Here is a 20,877-nt window from a genome sequence, read left to right as displayed (position 1 = left end):
TGGCAAAGCAGAAGCCACATGAAGATGACCTTGCACAGACTGACTATAGTCTTTTAGATGGTACGGTAGGGGAAGCAAGATGGCTCAGTGGACAGAGGCGTTTGCTGCCAGGCCTGAAGACCTGGGATTGATCTCTGGGACCCCCCCTTGGTGGAGAGAAGTAATCCCTACAAGTTACCCACTGACCTCCACATGCACACACGCACACTGTAATGCACTGCACACAGACACAAAATCTTATTTTAAAGATTCTCTGGTACTTTAATTTGAAACGTGAGCTCTTTTCATTGCCAGACTGTCCCACTTTATCCTCATTAAAAAATTCTATATGAGTTGCAAAAAAATCTGTATCAGTTACAAAGAAGAAAATACTGTAAGTAATAAAGAACAGGAGAAACAACAGTTCTCCAGCTAAAAGCCCCAAATGGGAAATTCCTTTTTTAAACATTTCTCAGTAGTCAGGTATGAGATATTAAAGTGTGTTTTACATTTCCTTGAATTCCTTCTTACTCTTTAGAGACAAAAGGTTTTAACAATCCTAGGAGCCAAATTTATCTCTAAAATAGCTCTTGTGTGAGCGTCCCAAAGGCTTGAATTAGCATTGGTGAAAGGTTACGTGAGGCAGTCACTTTGGGGTGATGATCAGCATTTTGTACTGGCTGGGGCTGGGCCTTGGAGTCACCTGTTCTGCAGGCTGCCCGCCACAGCACACTCCATCAGGTCAAACGCCCTGGAGGCCAAGGATTCTACCAGTACACTCTGCATCACCATGCTTTGGAAAGAGCCCTTAGTCATTTCATTCCAGAAGGCTGCAAGGACTTTGCTAGGAGATGCCAAACAGTGCTGTACAATGAAACCAGATCTTCCAAATACTGAAAAGTTATTTTTTATCAAAACCCATGATTCTCTGGTGGAGGAACTGCAATGCTTATGCACTGCCAGTGGAAAGGTAGGATAGATCCTATTGAAAAGTCCAGCAGCTCTCCAACAAAGTAAACACAAAGTTACCACATGATCTTACAATTCCACTCTGAGATATGTACCACTCATGCTTACACATTATTAAAAACAGTATTATAAAACATCTTGGTTTTACTGCTGTAAAAAATGTATTAATTCATCTTTATATTTGCAGAAAAGACTGTAAGATGAAATCCCAGCATCACCCTCCCTCCCAGGTGTGTGGGAACAATACTTAATGGCAGTGGTTAGTGGCATTACATGTGTAAGCTTTTGAAGCAATATAGGGTTAAGCAGACAAAACTGTTTCAATTGTACTTTTTTTAGACAAGGTCTCCATGTAGCTCCAGCTGACCTGGAATTCACTATGTATAACAGGCTGGCCTTGATCTCAGAGATCTGCCTCCCTCTGCTTCCTGGGTGCTGGGATTAAAGGTGTGCACGACCATGCCCAGCACCCCCAATTATACTCTTAATATTACCTTCCAGTCAAGCTAAATAACTTGAGGGAGACAGCACATTTAATATTTTATGAGCCAAATCTATATTGGTTATTTTTTGCTACACAGCAAATTGCAAAATGTTGTAGCTATAACAATATTTATGTGTCTGTAAGATGGGACTTCATAAACTCCTTCCAAGCTCAGAGTCTAACTCACTAGTAGAACACTTGCTTAGCATTGGGTGAGGTCCTGGGTTCTGAACCTTCACACTGCAGAAGAACCACCACCAAGTTCCTTTGAATAGAGATGACTTGGACACCTCTTAAAGAGGTGAAAGCCAGAGTATGGAGAGATTTAAGAGCACTGGCTACTCTTCCAGAGGACCTGAATTCAATTCCTAGCACCCAAATGGTGACTCACAACTGTCTGCAACTCCAGTTCCAGGAGATCTGACCCCCTCTTTTGGCCTCTGTGGGGACTGCATGCACATGGTGCACATATATATACATGCAGGAAAAACTCATACACATGAAAAAAAAATCTTAAAAAGTGTGTGTGTAGGGGAGGCTGGATGACTCTTGCAGAGAACTGGGGTTCAATCCCCAGCACCCACATGGCAGCTAAAAACCATCTGTAACTCCAATTCCAGGGGATCAGATGCCTCTTCTGGCCTCTGCAAACACTGCATGGCACAGGTGCACTTACATCCATGCAGGCAAAACACTTATACATAAAATATTTTTTTTTAAAGATGAAAGTCAGATGTTGGCAGAGATTTACAGCTGGAAGATGCATTTCCAGGGCATCTCATTCACAAAGCTGGCACTGTTTATGCACAAAGCATAAACAAGATTGACGGTCTCCTCATAGAAGGCTGGCTCTATCTCCTTATGAGATGGGCTGGGCCTATTCCACAGCAGCAAGCAATCCAAGGATGATGGCTGAGGTTACACTGCCCTGTGACCTATCACAGAGCCACATTTTTCTTGTAGATTATTGATTATGCAAGTCAGCTTTGTTTCAACGGGCTAATAAGCAAGAGCTGGAAGATCAGTTAGCAATAAATCACAAAGATGACCTTTAAAAAAAAAAGCTCAGTATTTTTTATTTAGGGAGGGAGTGTAAAGAAGGCAGAACTGATCTACTGAGGTTAACAGAGCTCAAAGGTTGCAGCTGATCACAGGTGTCCTCTGTGTGAATAGTGATGACCACAGGGCAGGGACACAGATGCATAATCATGTCCTGCCTAGCAAGGGAAGCACAGCTCTCCCACTGTGCTCACGTTTGGTGAAAAGCTGTAAGTAGAATATTGGGTTCGCTTCTAGGTACCAACATCTATTACTAAATAGATAATGTAATTTTTTAATGCAGTTCCAGAGGGAAGATCTTGGGCTGTTGAAATTACAGGCAAGATTTCACCTAAGAGGGTAAAACCAGGTATCAGCATTATCCAGAGGGGTCAATGGCACTTACTAATCCCTGCTAAAGATCCAGTTCCCAGGGCATAACCTGCTGTTTAAGAGGCAGACAGGCAAGCTCCTCAGGGGCCTGATGAATAGTCCTGCCGAGAGCAAGCCCCAGTGGGAAACCCTGCAGCTTGAAATGTGTGCCGTCCTCTGGCTGCTCTTGCAGTTTCAAGTGTCACACAGGAATGTCATGGGTAAGTCCAGCTCCAAGAGGGACAGTTGCTTCTGGGTTCCTCACACACAACCCTCCATGTGTGCTGTGTTAGGCTGTGTATACCTTTCAGATAATAAAGCCCAACTACCTAAAACTATAGATCCAATTATTAAGATGCAAATGATTTATTTTTTAGAAGATACTTTCCAAAATACCACACGATTATTCATTACACACAAGCAAACAGTGGAAGGATGTGAATTAAGATCAGTGGTGGAAGAGCCGAAGATCTGTGTGAGCCAAGATGATCCCCAGTTCATCACAAGCCTCAATCACAACCTTGTCAGCAGCAGAACCAGAAGGAGCTGCAATGTAGGCCACGCCACTCTGGGGGAAACAAACAAACAACACTGACTTTCAAAACACCATGACATGCACACATCCATAAAAAAAATCAAAATCCCTCTCCAAGAAGCATAAGCTCAATTCAGGCAAAACAACAGGATTTGGGTTACCCACACATCAAATAAAGAAGTCAAATAATTCTCTAAATCTGTATCACATTGCCACAACTTAGATACTGAAACTCTAGGAAAGTTAAAATTGGAACACGATTTCTCTTTTCTTTTTGTGGTGCTAAGAACTGAACCTGAGGCCTCACGACAGTAATCAAGCTCTACTGCTGCACTCCACCCCAGCCTTCAAAGTAGGATTTCTGAAATTGTTTCTACATGATGCTCACTTACCCTTTTAGCTCTGTCTACGTTATCCCGGAAAGGAAAGAAGGCGTCGGAGCTGACGGAAACCTCACTCAGTTTGTTGACCCACTCCTCCTTCTCCACCTTGGTGAGTAACTCAGGGACTTCCTCAAACAGTGCCTTCCACTTCACCAAGTCTTCACCCTAGGGAGCCAGAGACAGAAGGTGAGCCTGACACATCTTCAGCTATAGCTGATGAAGAGCACAGGATCAGACAGCACTTGGGCTTTTTCTTAGGATTTCTTATTAAACACTGACACATCAAAGTTCCTATTTTCAGAAGCTCTTTGATGGTTTTAAAACCATTTTCATTAAGAAGAAAGGTCATTCAAAAACAACCAAACTGAGGCTGTATCTTGTGACTCAATTTATCCCAAGTACACTGAGTTCTTGAATCTCTTAAGTTCAATTTATGACTCTGTATACCTGCACCAAAGCAAACAGAAACTCATATTCCAAAGCACGTGAGAATGTTTCATATCCAATGATGACAAGAGCAGACACTGTGTAACTACAGGTAGATAATTAGTTTTGGGTATAAAGTTGGTTGTAGGCGAATCAAAGCATGGACCATAATATTTACTACTGCTTTGGATGTTTTTGTTACCTCCAAAATTTATGCTGAAATTTAATCCCCAATGCAATAATATTAACAAGTGGGGCCTTATCTGCACATGGTGACACATGCCTATAATCCCATCCCTCAAAGGGCAGAGTTCCAGTCCAGGCTGAGTTACACTGTGAGTTCAAGTCTGAGTTATACAGTGAGTTCCAGGCCAGCCTGGGCTACAGATAAGACCTTATTTCAAACAAAACAAACAAAGAAGTGGGGTCATTGGAAGGAGAACGGTGCCTTGAAAGGATTTTTGTTTAAAAACATAAAGGTAATAACAGACCCAGTTGTTACTGGCATTTGTACAAAGCAGTGGGAAAAGCAGCAAACCCTAGTCGCCGTTACCATGTTCTATGCATTAATGGCGACTGCGGTGTTAAGCAGCAAGTCTCTGCTGACACTGGGAAACACCTCAGGATAGTGAAACCAGTCCTTGCCATGCAATCTCATCACCCACAGGGGAGGTGTGGTCACATAACATAAGGCTGATGTTCATGACTTAAAAAGCCAAGGCCTGTGTTTCAGAAGGGGACACATCACTGAAGCGAAATGACACAGAAGATAATGGGGAAGTGGGAAGATGTTTTGATTCACAATTTTAGACAATCCAAGATTTCAAGAAAAAGACTGAAATTTCTCTCTGCAGAGATGAAAAGGAAAATAAAGACCACAGTCTACCGAGGACTCAATCAGCCTTTACCTCACCAATGGTGCCAGTTACATACTGATCAATGGCATTGGAGATTTCTGCTCTCTTCACTCCAGCTTTGAACTTCATAGAAAGTACTCGTGGGTGGTGTCTAAGCCACCAGCAGTTTGCCTTATCTCCTGCAAGGCGTGTACAGTGGATCCGAGACTGCTGACCTGCTCCGATGCCAATGACCTAAGGAACACAGACATTTTCCAATTGATGCTGGCAGTAAAGCATCCATCCTGCGTGGCCTTGCTGGTTCTCATGAGACCCAAGCCCAAGGACTAGCAGCGACAGCCACCATGACTTACTGATGAAACTGGCAATCTCAACAGTTGGCAATCATGAACGTTTTGAAAGGTTCTTCTGGGTTAAATGCTAATATCTACTCAGTACCAATATTTGTTATAATCCCAGCTTATGGACTAAGTCATTTTAAGAATGCCAGAAGATAAGCTGGAGACACTGTGAGAAGAAAGAGTGGTGGTAGAGTCAAGTTTACTCTCAACTTAGAAAAGATCTTAATGATGAACCAGCTTAATGTTGCCTTCCATGGCTGGGACACACGGTAGCACGTTGGCAGTACTTGGTTAAGAAATGTTCGATACCGAGGCCCAGCAGGTAATGACATGCAAACCCGACAGCCTGAATTTGATTCCCAAAACTGTGTTCTGATGTCTATATGGATAACTCACCCCCTCCCAGACAACACATACATATTTTTTTTTAATAATCAAAAAATGTTCAATACAGACACTGAATTAACTCATAGCAAGGTGAAGCTGTCTTCAGCAAAAAAATGGAGCAAATATATAAACACCCCAGCTTCGCATAGTCTGCTTTACATGAGCTTAGAACATTGACTTTGACCTACAGTTGGGCAAAATCATCCTATACAAAGTGTACATTATAACTAAGCAGTAAATAGACTCATGTAATTCACACTGTACTGAAAGCAAAACACAGTGGAATACACATATTCTTTAGCATCATCTTAAAGATGAAATACCCTGATTTCAATGCTCTCACATTGATGACTACCTATCTTGTCTGTAGCAGTGTTCACCCAACTGTATAATCTGTAAAAATTGTACATTTAAAACAGGTAAATTTTACTGCATTCAAATTATGTTTTAATGGAGTTAATTTTAAAAAGATTAAGTTAATTCCCAGTCTTTCCATTCAACAAATTCCTGAGGATACAATGTAAGAGGAGGCATAGCTTGGGGGTAAAACACCTGCCCAGCATACATTTGAACTTAGGTTTGATTCCTAAGGCTGTAAAAGAGCCAATAGTCAACATAGTGACATGCTGAAATACCATGAAAACTGCAAAAAGAGCCTGATGAGAGGCAGTCCCATTCTTTCCTCCCTTACCAATGGAAATACCACCAGAAGTCAGTGTTACGATAGCTACGGAGCCCCACTAATCCAAAATGTGCCAACCCGGTCTAGGCAAGAAGCAATGTAACTGATTTTGGCACTTGTTCTGGAGCTGCTGCCTCTAAAGTTCACCATGGTACAGAAAAAATGCTGATGATACCAAAAGAGAAAAACTTGGCAAAATTTCCCTTTCAAGCTGTCTAGTACTTGGGCAGGTGGCGTTTTGGAAACCATTTATATAACAGTGCCCATGCAGTGGGTCTGAGAGCTTGGTTACCTGCCCGTCCTTGGCATAGCACACGGAGTTAGACTGAGTATACTTGACAGCAATGGTGGCCACGATGAGGTCTCTAAGGGCAGACTCCGGCAGCTGAAACAAGCACAACAGTGAGTCTCATCAGGCCTTTGAAATCTCATCAACAGACCTGTGATGCCGTTAGGTCAGTCAAGTGACAGCAAAATGACAATTCATGCCACACACTACTGAGCTGTACTAAAAGGTTCAGACATGCTAATGTATTTGTGATGGAACTCTCCACATGGTCTATGGGTCACTCTCAAACTAATGTCAATTGTTCAGCAACACTGGATTAAGGCCATGCTTATCACACTAACTATGAAACACTGTAGCAAGTCATATTTTTCTTGACTACCATGATGCACACACCCCCACGCCCCCGCCCGGCTGTTCTGGGAAAGTCAAATTATGTACTCTTTTTTGCCTTGTTGAGTATATTTCAAGTAAAAGTTATCTAATAGTATTTTGCAAACTCTTACATCTACACACAACAATAAATCTGGAATAGCCCCAACTGTCACTGCCTTTGACATGGAGTAAACACAAACTGGGAGAGGACGATGGTTTACGTGGGCGTGCTAAGCAGACACAGACACTGACACAAATCACATGGACCACCATAAACAGAAAGGAACACCTGCAATCCCAGAAATCAGCACTCGAAGTTGATGCAGGAGGGCCAACTTTCAAGGCAAGGATAGACTCCACAGAAAGGAACCAAGGTGTCACTCGCAGGAAAATGGATGCAACTGGAGACAATCACATCAAATGACTCGAGCCAGTCTCAGCAAGACAAAGACTTTCCTATCTGTGGTCTAGATTTTATACAGATACATAAAATCGTGTGTGCACAGTATATACGACATAAAAGTAGAAGCAAAGTTGCCTAGGGGAGCAAAGGGACTAAGGGGAGAGGTTAAAACAGGAGGGTAAGGAGTGGGAGTGGATATGCTCAAAGCACAAGATATGCTTTTATAAAAACGTCTTTATGTTACACAGTACTCATGCACACTGAATATACAGAATGAAAATATTAAGCAATAAAAAGGCAAGTTTGGTTTCATTAAACTTATGTTTCTACTGCAAAAGACCCTTGGTCCCATTCTCAACTCACAGACACGTGCACACATAAATTCTTTAAAAGATGAAAAGACAGGGGCTGGAGAGATGGCCCAGTGGTTAAGAGCACTGGTTGCTTTTACAGAGGACCTCATATCAATTCCCAGCACCCACATGGTGGCTAACAGCTGTCCTTGACTCCAGTTCCTAGGGGATCCAACGGCCTCTTCTGACCTCCGCAGACACTGCACAACAAGGGTGCACTTACATACATGCAGGTAATGCACTCATACACATAAAAATAATAAAAAAAAATTTTTTTTGGTCTTTTTGAGACAGGGTCTCCCTGTAGCCCCAGCTGTTCTGGAACTCACTATGTAGACCAAGCTGTCCTTAAACTCACAGATACGCCTGCCTCTGCCTCCCGAGTGCTGGGATTAAAGGCATGCGCCACCATGCCTGGCTAATAAAATATTTTTTTAAAAACGATGAAAAGATAAAGCACAAACAGAAAAAAAAAAAAAACAGTTGCAAACCTTTTAACTTATAAAGAACTAGGCCTTATATAAAAAGCTCTCAACTCAGTAACAACAAAATCAAACAGAAAATATGCAAACGATAAGAAAAGACATTTCACCAAAAAGGACATACAGACAGCAAATAAGCACATGAAACAATGCCCTGAGCTCCTAGGAAATGCAAATTAAACTACTGAGCTACACCACATGCTATTAGAATGTCTACCATCAAAGCTGATGGAGACGATCATCTATCTACTGCTGGGGGAATGCCAAATGGCAGAGCCACTGTGGGAAAACAGCTGAGAAAATTAAACTACCACCACATCACAAGGCAATTTAACACCCAGGGAAATGAAAACTTATGTTCAGACAAAAACCATGAGCAGTGCCTGAAAATCACAGGAGACCAGATTAGAGGTCTGCCACCACTACAAGGTAGAGACTGGGAGCCTGACTGTCAACAGGAAGGACTCTGTGGAAACAGTGATGCTCTGCATCTGGACTGGGTCAGTGTCAGCTGTAGCTGTCCTTCTGGATTCTCCTAGGATGTGAGAATTAGGAAGAATGCAATTATGAGCACATGACACATTCCTACAGCGGCATGTGACCCACAGCTTTTATTTTTTTAACTCAAAGTTCCTAGCTCAATTTAAAAAAAATTTTTTTGAAGAATTTATTATTCTAAAGTGTTATAGTCTATTCTTTGAATCTCTGTTGAGTCACTAAGTACAAATTTGACTCCTTAGAAGGCAAGTCTCCTCAGAGATCAACCTTCAATGCAACCCTGGCAGATCAAGGAATACAAGAAATGCCTGTGGAGCAGGAGAAGCACTCAACACTGGAGCTCTATTGTACAAAAGGGGGGTGGGGTTCAGAGGTGTTCAGTTTCTCCATCCAGCTCTCAAGACTATAGCAGTTCCAGTCTTCCTCCACCTTCCACTCCTGCTACAGTTGACTGGCTTGTGAGAGACCATCTTCCAGGAGAACAAAAAGCCAGGCCGAGTTAACAGAGGATGATGCAAAAACCCAGAGAAAAGGCTAGCAGGCAAAATTGAGCCCAACAATCTACATATTTTCCAAAAGGTATGTGACAACTTAAGAGGGAAAGAAGCCAAGCACAACTTTCAGGAGCCTGAGGGACAGACTGAGTTCAGAGTACATGAGACAGAAGGGCACGAGAAGACACCCAGGGCATCCACAGAGCAGAGCTAACCCATGAACAGACAACCTTGCACAAATACAGAAGCCCAAACTCAAGTCAGCTCAACTCCTGATGTAGAGATGAGCAGTTCTACCTCACCTGCCTGCTAGGAGTGTAAATCAACCCTCTGGAGGAAAATACCACCACCTAGTCCCTGAGGGTATCTCCATGGTTTCTCCACGCCCAGTGCCCAACACTCAACAAAACTTTCAGGCACATCAGCAGGCAAACCAGAAAACAAAGGGGTGACAGCTTCCAAGTGCTGAAAAAGGAATGCAAGCAGCTTAGACCCAGAAAACACCCTTCAAAACTGGAGATCCAATTAGTCCTTCAAAACTGAAGGCTCAATACCTCAGGGACTGGGGCTGTAGCTCAGTGGTAGAGCATATATATGGTATGTATCAGGCCCATGTTTCAATTCCTCCCACCCCCCTCATCTATGTTCCTATATTGTAATCTTGGGCAAATTTCTGAACTAGTCTGTCACAATTCTGTAATCTTTAAAATAGAGATGACAGCCATCTCCCAAGGTATACTGAGATTAAATGAAATATAACAAATAAGTAATTTCCCCCAAATCATCATTATCCTAAGAAGAGATCCCTCTCCAACAAAGTGACAAAGAACACAGTATAAAACCTATCTATACTTAAAAAAAAATGGTCAGAGCACTGAAAATGGGAAGAACCTAAACATCCATCATAGCAGATATACCTATACTTGGCTGATCATGTGGCTTTTCAGGTATAGGTGTAAAGTACCACTTACTGGTACAGAAAAACATCTGAAGCCTAGTGCACATGCACACACATACACACAAAGCAAATTACAGAAGACACGATCCCATTTATGTGTCACTGAAGACAGTTATTTCTATGCATGTACTTTTACACACAGGTTTCTAATGTGGTCTTTTAATCATCTTTTAAGTGCTCAGGCTTACCTGACAACTCAAAGATGAGCTGGCTGCTTGCCTACCCACCAGCTCTTAATTATGGACCTTGATAAATGCATAAGCTTACATATACTGAAGACAAACATACTAATGTTAGGATTGAGTCCAGATATTTTCAAACTTACATCTTTATTCTTGGTAACAACATTGCTAAACAATGATTTGTCGATGACACCATTGTTTCTCTTCTGGCTTAAACGAAGACCAAAGAGTGTTCGAACTTCATTTTCATCTGGTTTGTAAGATGGGTCCATCTAAGACACAAATTTAAAGTCACCAATATTATATTTATATTCTTCAGTATTTTCAAATAACAATTTTGTTCTTGATGAGCACGGTGGTATATTGCCTGTAACCCAGGACCTGTGAAGCTGAGGCACAAGGATTGTGGCTTAGATATCAGCCAGGTCAGCCTGAGCTACATAGCCAGACCTTTTTTCTCAGAAAATCAAACCAAACTAAAAACAAGCAAGATTTTGTTCTTAAGCTATACCCATTTTTCTAATGTAAACATATGCACCATGCCATTTTGGTATGGGCATAATACAATGGCCAGGCACCAAAACCTTTTCTCAGAAAATCAAACCAAACTAAAAACAAGCAAGATTTTGTTCTTAAGTTATACCCATTTTTCTAATGTAAACATATACACCATGCCATTTTGGTATGGGCATAATACAATGGCCAGGCACCAAAACCAGTGACTGCCATGTTGCTTTTATTAGTTAGACGTTATCCCCATTTCAGTCCTTTTAGAGGGTCAGCTGATAAAACTGACTTGCTACAACAGACTGAGACAAAAATTACATTCTGGTTTTTCTTTCTTTCTAAAAATGTGTTACATCTAGCTAATACTTGAATTAGACGTTTAAACTGGGTTCTTGCCTTGTACTTACCGTTTTCCTCCTACTGAGGGAAGAAAATGATAAGTTCAAGGTCTGGCTACAGATCGAGCTAGCCTAGGCAACATAGTGAGACACCATCTCATAATAAAAAATAAGGGCTAGTGATGCAGCTCAGTGGCAGAATGCCTATCTCAAAGGCACAATCCCCAGCACAACAAAAATAAATGAATAAATAAAACAGGGAAAACAAAAATTATAGCTTATGCCTGCTACTTGAAAGGGAACTGATGTCACTGACTGGCCTCTTCCCCTTAAACATTTTGAACTGAGAAGATATTAAGGTTACAGTGACGAGCTTAGGTCTTAACAACATGCTCCATGATGCTGCAACTGCTAATGGCTGTACGTACTTCATGCTCTTACCAATGATAAAAAACACTTGGCAAAGAAGCTAAAGAGAAAAAAAAAGAGCCCCCAAAATAAAACTGAATGTTAAATGGCAGCTGTTACACCTGCTCAAGTGGACTAAACAGACATAAACAACTGTGTTAGCATTTTAGGTCAATTGGACCTCAGGAATTTTAGATTCTACCTCCACAGACTGAACCAAATACTCAGAGAAAAACCACTGCATCTGCACTGTATACAGGCATTTTCCCTCTAATTATTTCCTAAACAATCTGGTGTAACAATTATTTGCATAGCATTTATATTGTATCAAGAATTGTAAATAATTTAGAGATGATTTGATGTATACAAGAGGAGGTATACAGGCGGTATGTAAATATTATACCATTTTATAAAGGGGACTTGAGCACTGTGAGCTTGGTATCTATTTCTATTTTTTATTTATGTGTGTGTGTGTGTCCGTGTGAGTGTATGCCATGTGTACACAGGTGCCTGCAGAGGCCAGAAGAAGGCAACAGATCCCCTGGAGCTGGAGGTACAGGTGGATGTCAGCCACCTAAGGTGGCTGCTGGGAATCAAGAACACTAAGAAATGAGGACACACATGCAATTTTTACTATATGGAGTGGGGCTACATCATGCAACCCTGTCTCAAAAGGAAAAAAAAAAAGACAAGAAAAAAAAATAAAGATAAAGAAACTACAATAAAGAGCGATAAATTATGGGGCTGGAAAGATGGCTCAGAGGTCAAGAGCACTGACTGTGCTTGCAGAGGTCCCAGGTTGGATTCCTAGCACCCACATGTGGTTATCAACTGTCCATAACTCCAGTTCCAGGGGCTCAGATGTCCTCTTTTGACCTCTGCAGGCATTGTACAACATGAGTGCACTTACATACATGCAGGCAATACATTCATACACATTAAAAAAAAAAAGTGATAAATTAGAAGACTGTCCCTATTAAACAGAAGGGGGAAAAGTGCACAGAAGACCAAATTACCCTCTGAGACAGGTTTTCACTGACCTGAAGAACACAGTAGTTTCCATTTTTCTTTTTAGAAAGTATTTTCAAGGCTTCTTCTTCGTATCCCGGAGCAACAATACCATCTGACACCTGTAAGTACATTAAACGGTAATATTTATATTTTTTTATACTTATCTTACATGTGCCCTGGGAAGAAACATCCTTACATTCTTCTCTTCATGGATGGGGTTGAGACTACAGAGAACACCAAAGAGAGCATGCTCTGATCTGGCTTTGCCACATCTGGTCACCTGACTACACAGGAGACACATTCCTCAACACCAAGCTAGGAGACTAGATTCCAGAGGTTTATTACCTTGTAGCCAGACACAAAAGCCACAGTGTCGCTGTAACCAGAATGGCATTCCGGCCCCACCTTGGCTGGGATGGTTTAAGACTGTAGAAAGAATCCCTAAAGTAACTAGATACTGCTACAGTCCCCTTTGGCCTCAATGTCTTCCCCTCTACACTATCTGAGCTCTCTTCTCTTCTTTCTGTCTCTCCAGCGCCAGCACTACGTAGCCTCACCTTTCTGGAATGCTAGTCAGGCTTTAACATTTTCCCCATCTACAGCTCAGTCAGATCTCTCCTTGAACGTTTACAATAAACTCATTATTTCGCCACCATCCAAGATGGCTCTGCTCTTCAGAGATGGTAACTTTGGCATTAAGATATACCCATGAGATAATTAAAAAGAAACAGATAATGAAAAATTTTATCAAGACAGTCAAACATCCACCTGGAACATTAAATCTCAAAATTAACAAAAAGTCAAGAATTTGTGCTCTACATAAAATCTCAACATCCTACATGGAGAACTAATTTGCAGGTGGCACAAAAAACACTGGAGGCAATGATTTTGGGGTGTCCGTCACACAGGGGTCAAAGTATCTGAATGTCTACTAACTTCTCTGGAGATGATTTTTGCAGTCGGGATATCACAGATGTCAGATAATGCAATAAAATCACCAAATGAAGACATCCTATCGGCCCCTGTAAATGAAAGTGAAAATAAGGTGTTATGAAGTATCCTTGCTTAGAAAACCCCAGGTGACCACATCTGGTATTTCCTCTCTGATCACTTCTTGGTTTTGTAAGCATGGCTGAGTGTAACATGTGCCTCTCCCATGTGATGTGGAAAACAAAGTTAAAAAAACATACTTTCTCTAAAGCTAGACTTATTATTCACATACGATTTAAATAACAGATTGATGCCATTTTAACAATATCATTAAGTAATCAGAGTCCTCATTAATTTTACCTTCTAAACTAGTATTTAGAAATTCTTTCTGTGAAGGGCCAGATGAAAGCATTTTTAGAGCTCTGGAGCTGCATGACCTCCACCACCAGCTACTCAAATCTACAGCTGAATTCAATCAGCCACTGAAAAGAACTAAGGCAAGTAGCCTCCATCAAATCAAAGTATATTTATAGAAAGAGGAAGCAGGCAGGACTCAGCATAAGGGTGATCTCGTTTGATGCTTCTAGTTGTAAACAGTAAACTAAGGCAGGGTTCTCAAAAATCTCCCCTAAACATTATAATACACACTAGTGATTATACTCAAGAATTTGATGTTTCTGCCAGGCATGGTTGCACACGCCTATAATTCCAGCACTCAGGAGGCAGAGGCAGCCGGATTTCTATGAGCTCCAGGCCACCTGGGGCCACAGGGAGACCCTGTCTCAAAAAAACCAAAAAAAAAAGAAAAAGAATTTGATGTTTCTGAATTTGTGAAATCCAAGTCTAACAAAATTTAGTAGTTAAAATAACCACAGAACAGACTGGAGAGATGGCTCAGTGGTTAAAAGCACTGGCTGTTCTTGCAGAAGACCCGTGTCTGCATCCTAGCACCCACATGCCAGCTAACAACTATCCATATTCCAGTTCCGGGGGATCTGACAGCTTCTTCTGTCCTCCTTGGGCATTGCAGGACATGGGTGCACTTACCCACATGCAGGCAATATACGCATACACATAAAATAAAAAAAAAATATTAAAAAATAATAATGACCACAGAACTTTTGACACATAATAAAAATGTATCCAAAGGCTAGATCCAAAATAAAATGTGTCAAATTCCATTTGTTTTCATCTATTACATTAAAATACTAACATACACTTCTAGAAATATTCAAGTATTATAAAAGCAATGAGAGATAAACTTAAAACAGCACCCAAGCTGTTCTGTTCTATTCAAGATATACACTGCCTTTTCCTCTAAATGACAAAACACACTCTTCTGACCTCTTGCTCTGGCATACGCAGTAGATACAGGTGTGAGGGTCGGGTAGAGGTCATAGACCATGCAGACTTTGGCCTCATCTTCACTGACTGGAATTCCAACAGCAGCACCTGGCGAAAAAAGTCAGATAAAAAGGGCTGGTGAGTGGGCTTAGCAGGTAAAGCACTTGCAGCTCAAGCCTGACGACTCGGGTTCACTCCATGAGAACTGAAGCCACAGTTGTCCTCTGACCTCCACAGGGACACTGTGGCTCACATCTACTTACACACACACACACACACACACACACACACAAATTCCTAAAACAATTTTTAAAAAGTAGCCCTAAAATAATAAACCTAAAACTTCAAATTGCTACTCTTCAATTGCCACAAAGAGTATTTTTGTTTGTTTGCTTGTTTTTTGAGACAGGGTCTAACTATGCAGCACTGGCTGAGCTGGGACTCGCTATGTTGACCAGACTAGCCTGGAACTCAAGAGATCCTCCTGCCTCTGCCTCCCAAATGCTGGATTAAGGATATGCGTCAATATGCCCAGCTTGCAAAACACAAAGACTGTGGTACTGATCTGTGTAAAACATGTAAGGCCCTAGGTTCAAGTCCCAGCAGCACAAAATGAACAAAGAAACAAAACAATTTTAAAAAAATCCACATTCAAAAGATCTTTTCAAAAACTTTTTTTAAATTAAATTTTGTTGTATTTCATACAGAATATCTCAAACAATCTGAATCATCTTTATAGCCCCGACCCCACCAGCACCCTCCCACAGTGCCCCTACTGGAACCCATATACTTTGTCCTGGGTGTTAAGGCCCACTGTGTCAAGTCAGTGTCCCTAGACATTCCCCAGTGCAAGTCCATCCACTTGTGGTATTGTCAAATCCCTCTCATTCTTTCTTTCTTTTTAAAAAAAATACTTTGAGAATTTCATAGAATGTAATTTCATCATATTTAAACTTCCACCCATCTCCTCTTAAATCCACTCCCTCCTCTATTCCCCATAATTCCTAGGCTCTATCCCTAAAGCTTCATTTTTAAAAACACCTACCTTATGCAGTATATTTTTAAATAGTTGTGCCAAATTAAATAAAAATCTACTTAGTAAGAGGTAATTAAATGACTAAAACTAGTTTTCAGGGTACAGGGGGCACTCCCTCTCTGGCCTCTGAAAGCAGAATCCCCAAGACCTGAGTGCACTGGTGTGTGCAGGAAACGCGATCTCTTCACTGCTGACTCTGCTCTGCTTGATGCCACACACCATTTAGTTCTTCCTCATGCATTTGGTTTAACAGTCAATAAATATGAAGAATAATTATCTGTTAGACTGTCAGAAGACCTGGTAATATTTATGGATAACCGAATTATAGAATGAAGGACTTGAAAGCAGAAGCAAAAAAAAAAAAAAAAAAAATATTAAAAAAAAAAAAAAAAAAAAAAAAATCTCATTCAATAAAAACAGAAACAGTGTTAATAAGAACAATCTCTTTATGTATACTAAGCCACACTTCCAACATACAAAAGGATTTATTTAGGTAAGTACATTAAGCCACTTCGCTGTAATTTCTAAACTTTCAGGTTGACAATGCAAAGGAACCAACAGCCTGATGTTCCTTTCTCCTAATAATGTCATATACTTATGTGTGTTTACTGTTATCACTTTATATTATATTACTATATTAACACTATTATCAACAGACTCCCAAAAAGTGCCCTAGGACCTCACAGAGTGTCTAATTCCCAGCAAAACTTACAGATATTCTGGAGGATTCTATAAGAAATGTTCTAGGGCACTCTGGAATGCAGTGCCTTACCTGCTGGGCTGACGTGCTTGAAAGAAGCTGCAGCTGGAATGTCTAAAGCTTCTTTGAGTTCCTTCACCAGCTGCCAGGCATTCAAGGCATCACACAGGTTTATGAATCCTGGGGCTCCATTGAGAACTACATGCAAAACACATATACTGTACCAAGCAGGTTCAGTAAAGTCAGATATATAAAAATTCCTTAAAAATAATATATGTAAGCTGCACAAATCAATTCAGAGGTAAACGGGTCTTCACAAACGTGTCAGTAATTCAAAGCAATTGGACTCATCATTAAAAAATGTGCACAAATGCACACACCCCATCGGAAGACCCCATCCAGACGGACTAGAAATCAGTAACAGACACTGGAATAAAAGACACCACAGCAAAACCAGCCACCACGTGGGTCCATGTAAATTCAAAACTAAGACTAACCAATTACAATAATTATAGAGACAGTATAAATTTTAAGTTATAAACCTAGTCAATTAGGACTCCAACTTTAGAATTTGTTACTGTTTATTTTCCCCCCACTGGCTTTTTTTTTCTTGGTGGTATTGATCCTTGAACCCAGAACCTCCCACATTCTAGTCAAGTGAGCCCCCACTGTGCTGTATTCCCAATCTTATTTTTTTCCAGATAGGATCTCACAATAAGTTGCCCAGAGTAGCCTTGTACTCATTCCATAGCTCAGGAAGACCTTTTGATCCTCCTGCCTCAGGCTCTAGAGTAGTTGGGTTTCAGACCTATGCCACCAGGCAGGGAGCACTGAGCAGGAGTTTTTAGGAGCTAATGTCGCTTGTGAATCAATAAAAGTTCAGTACACACAAAGAAATCCTCAGTCACCACTATTTAAAAACAGAAACGTGCAATTTCAGTTTCTTTGATGTGTTATCTTGGAGAGTCGACTTTTCAAAGTAAAACCTTGCCAAATGTTCAGCAACTTAACCACAGTATGAGTACCATTTTGAGTGCCTGAGTGACATTAGGGAATACTATCTAGTCCTTCCCATCCTCCACCCCAAATCACTGTCCTCAGAGCTCACGGAGGAGGTAAACAGGAAACAAAGCAGGCAGTAAATGGTAAGAAAAAAGAAAATATTAAGTATTTATCTAAATGAGGTGAAAACGTATCCTTAGAAAATTCTGTGCATGGCTGCATATAGTCAGTGCCTCTGGGCTTCTCTGTAGCAGAGGCCTGTTCTCAGGAGGTACAAATTCTCTGATTTTCACTACAAATGTCCCACCTCTAACTGCCACACCAGCCTCTTACATGTCAGAAGAAATTGAGATGGCCATAGGTAGGACAGTGATGACAGCTGCTGGAATTGATTTAACATGCACATACCACACTCTATTATCAAACTTAAAGTATCTTAGCCTGCTTCATGCTGCAACAATAGAAAACTGCGACTGGGTAATTTATAAAAGTAACTTATTAAGTCAATAAATGTCATAAATCAACTCAAAGACAAAAACCACATGGTTATCTCAATAGATGCAGAGAAGGCCTTTGACAAAATTCAACATGCACTTATGTTAAAAGTCCTAGAGGGAACTGGACTGGAGGGAACATACCACAACATAATTAAAGCTATATACAACAAATCCACAGCCAGCATCATTCTAAATGGAAAAAAACAGGAAGCATTCTATCAGGAACCAGATAAGGCTGTCCACTATCTCCACTCCTTTTTAATATAGTGCTTGAAACTCTTGCTAGAGCAATAAGACAAGAGAAGGAAATTAAAGGAGTACTAATTGGAAAAGAAGTCAAATTATCCCTTTTTGCAGATGACATTATATCTAAGAGATACCAAAAATTCCACCAGAAAACTAAAAAAGATTAACACTTTCAGTAAAGTGGTAGGTTATAATATTAACCTACAAAAATCAGTAGACTTTCTATATACCAGTAACAAGCAGTTGGAGAAACAGTACATGGAAACCCTCCCTTTCACAACAGCCTCAAAATAAATAAATAAATAATTATCTCAGAATAAACCTGACCAAAGACATTAAAGACCTTTATAATGAAATTTTTAAATCTTTAAAGAAGAGATTGAGGAAGATACCAGAAGATGGATGGACCTCCCATGCTCATGGACTGGAAGAATTATACTGTGAAAATGGCCATTCTACCAAAAGCCATTTATAGATTCAATGCAATGCCAATCAAAATCCCATGACATTCTTCACAGAATTAGAAAAACCATCCAAAGATTCATATGACAGCACAAAAGACCTCGCTTAGCCAAAGCAACCCTGAGCACTAAGAGTAATGCTGAGGGGATTACTATACCAGATTTTAAACTGCATTACAGAGCTATAGTAATAAAAACAGCATGGTACTGGCACAGAAATAGACCCAAAGATCAATGGACAATAACTGAAGAACCAAATATGAGTACACACAATTTCAGCCACCTTATATTTGACAAAGGGGCCAAGAACACACAATGGAGGAAAGAGAGCAACTTCAGCAAATGGTGCTGGCAAAACTGGATCTCCACCTGTAGAAGAATGAAACTAGATCCTTATCTTTCACCTTGCACAAAAGTTAACTCCAAATGGATCAAAGACTTCAATGTGAAACTGAAAACTCTGAAACTGTTAGAAGAAAACATTGGCAATTACCTGCAAGATATAGGTGTAGGAAAGGACTTTCTAAATTGGACATCAATTGCTCAGGAGTTAAGGTCAAGAATCAACAAGTGGGACCTCATTAAACTAAAAAGCTTCTGTATATCAAAAGAAACAACCAAGGAAGTGAAGAGAAAACCCATATAGTAGGAGAAAATCTTCACTAGTGACACATCTGACATAGGTTTAACATCCAGAATATATAAAGAACTAAATAAAGAATGAACAAAGCAAGTAACCCAATTAAAAGATGGGCTAAGGATCTGAACAGAGAGTTCTAAGGAAGAAATAAAGATGACTAAGAAGCATCTTAAAATGTGTTCAACACATTAGTATTCAAGGAAATGCAAACTAAAAACACTTAAAGATTTCATCTTACCTAAGTCAGTATGGCTAAGATCAAGAGAACAAATGATACCAAATGCTGGAGAGGACATGGAGAAAGGGGAACGCTCATTCACTGCTGGTGGGATTACAAACTCATGTAACCCTTATGTAAAGCAGTGTGGAGAACTCTTAAAAAAAACTAAAAATGAAACAACCATTTGACCCAGTTATACCACTCCTAGGCATATACCCAAAGGACTCATCCTATTTCAGAGACACCTGTACATCCATGTTTGTTGCTGCTCTTTTCACGATAGCTAAGAGATGGAAGCAACCTAAGTGTCCCTCAACTGATGAGTGGTACACAACGGAGTTCTACTCAGAAGTAAAGAAAGAAGAAATGATGAAATTTTCAAGTAAATGGACGGAACTGGAAATTGTTATACTAAGTGAATTAACACAGACCCAGAGGGAAAAAAACGACATTTTGTTTTCCCTTATATATGGATCCTAGCACCAACTCCTTTTATGTGAGTATGTGTCCAGACGTAACTGCAGGAACCAGAACAATGAAAAGGAACCAGGGAGGTAAAGGGAAAGAAAGAACCTGAGAGAGAACAGTAGGAGACATGGGAGAAATGGATAAAAATGGGGCTATTTAAATGGGAGGGGGTCAGAAGGTTATACAAGGAACCTTGGGGTTTATAAAGGGAAAAAGGGAGATCAAGGTAGGTAGGACCATAGGAGACTGGTATTATCAAGGGAGAAATGAGGAAAATGGGAACACTTTAAATGGAGAATCCATGGTGGAAGGGTTAGACAGGGAGAGAGAGGGGGGTGATAAATAATGCCTAGTTTTAAAAAACCAGAGGGAATCATGTTAGTCCAACAACCCATTGACAAATTATACATACAGTATCTCTACATGAGTCCATGTGTATAGCTAAAGGCTACACAACAAGAAACAGTGCCAGATGAGAGAAGCCTCTGTGAGTTGTTGGCCAGGGTGGTCTATGACACTCCCAAAATTATACAAGCTATTGCCACAACCCTTGATGGCCTCCCAAAACTTGCAGGTTAAGATGCT

The 20,877-nt window shown here is 40.5% G+C and overlaps 1 protein-coding gene across 1 annotated transcript in view; it reads right to left on the bottom strand.

Moving 5' to 3' along the window:
- Window positions 1-2,477: 2,477 nt before the first annotated feature.
- The window catches only part of Atic (5-aminoimidazole-4-carboxamide ribonucleotide formyltransferase/IMP cyclohydrolase), a 31,857-nt gene continuing 13,457 nt past the window's right edge, over window positions 2,478-20,877 (bottom strand). The window contains exons 8-16 of the mRNA XM_008825676.3: window positions 16,831-16,956; window positions 15,023-15,130; window positions 13,685-13,770; window positions 12,778-12,867; window positions 10,628-10,756; window positions 6,746-6,838; window positions 5,095-5,277; window positions 3,770-3,925; window positions 2,478-3,410 (exon numbers count right to left, since the gene is read on the bottom strand). Coding sequence (XP_008823898.1) covers window positions 3,291-3,410; window positions 3,770-3,925; window positions 5,095-5,277; window positions 6,746-6,838; window positions 10,628-10,756; window positions 12,778-12,867; window positions 13,685-13,770; window positions 15,023-15,130; window positions 16,831-16,956 — 1,091 coding nt within the window. The 3' untranslated portion in view covers window positions 2,478-3,290. The remainder of the gene's footprint in view (window positions 3,411-3,769; window positions 3,926-5,094; window positions 5,278-6,745; window positions 6,839-10,627; window positions 10,757-12,777; window positions 12,868-13,684; window positions 13,771-15,022; window positions 15,131-16,830; window positions 16,957-20,877) is intronic.

The sequence above is a fragment of the Nannospalax galili genome, unplaced genomic scaffold (genome assembly GCF_000622305.1).
Source record: "Nannospalax galili isolate Female #2095 unplaced genomic scaffold, S.galili_v1.0 scaffold127, whole genome shotgun sequence".
Classification (NCBI taxonomy): Eukaryota; Metazoa; Chordata; class Mammalia; order Rodentia; family Spalacidae; genus Nannospalax; species Nannospalax galili.
This window is presented reverse-complemented; position numbering and strand designations above follow the sequence as displayed.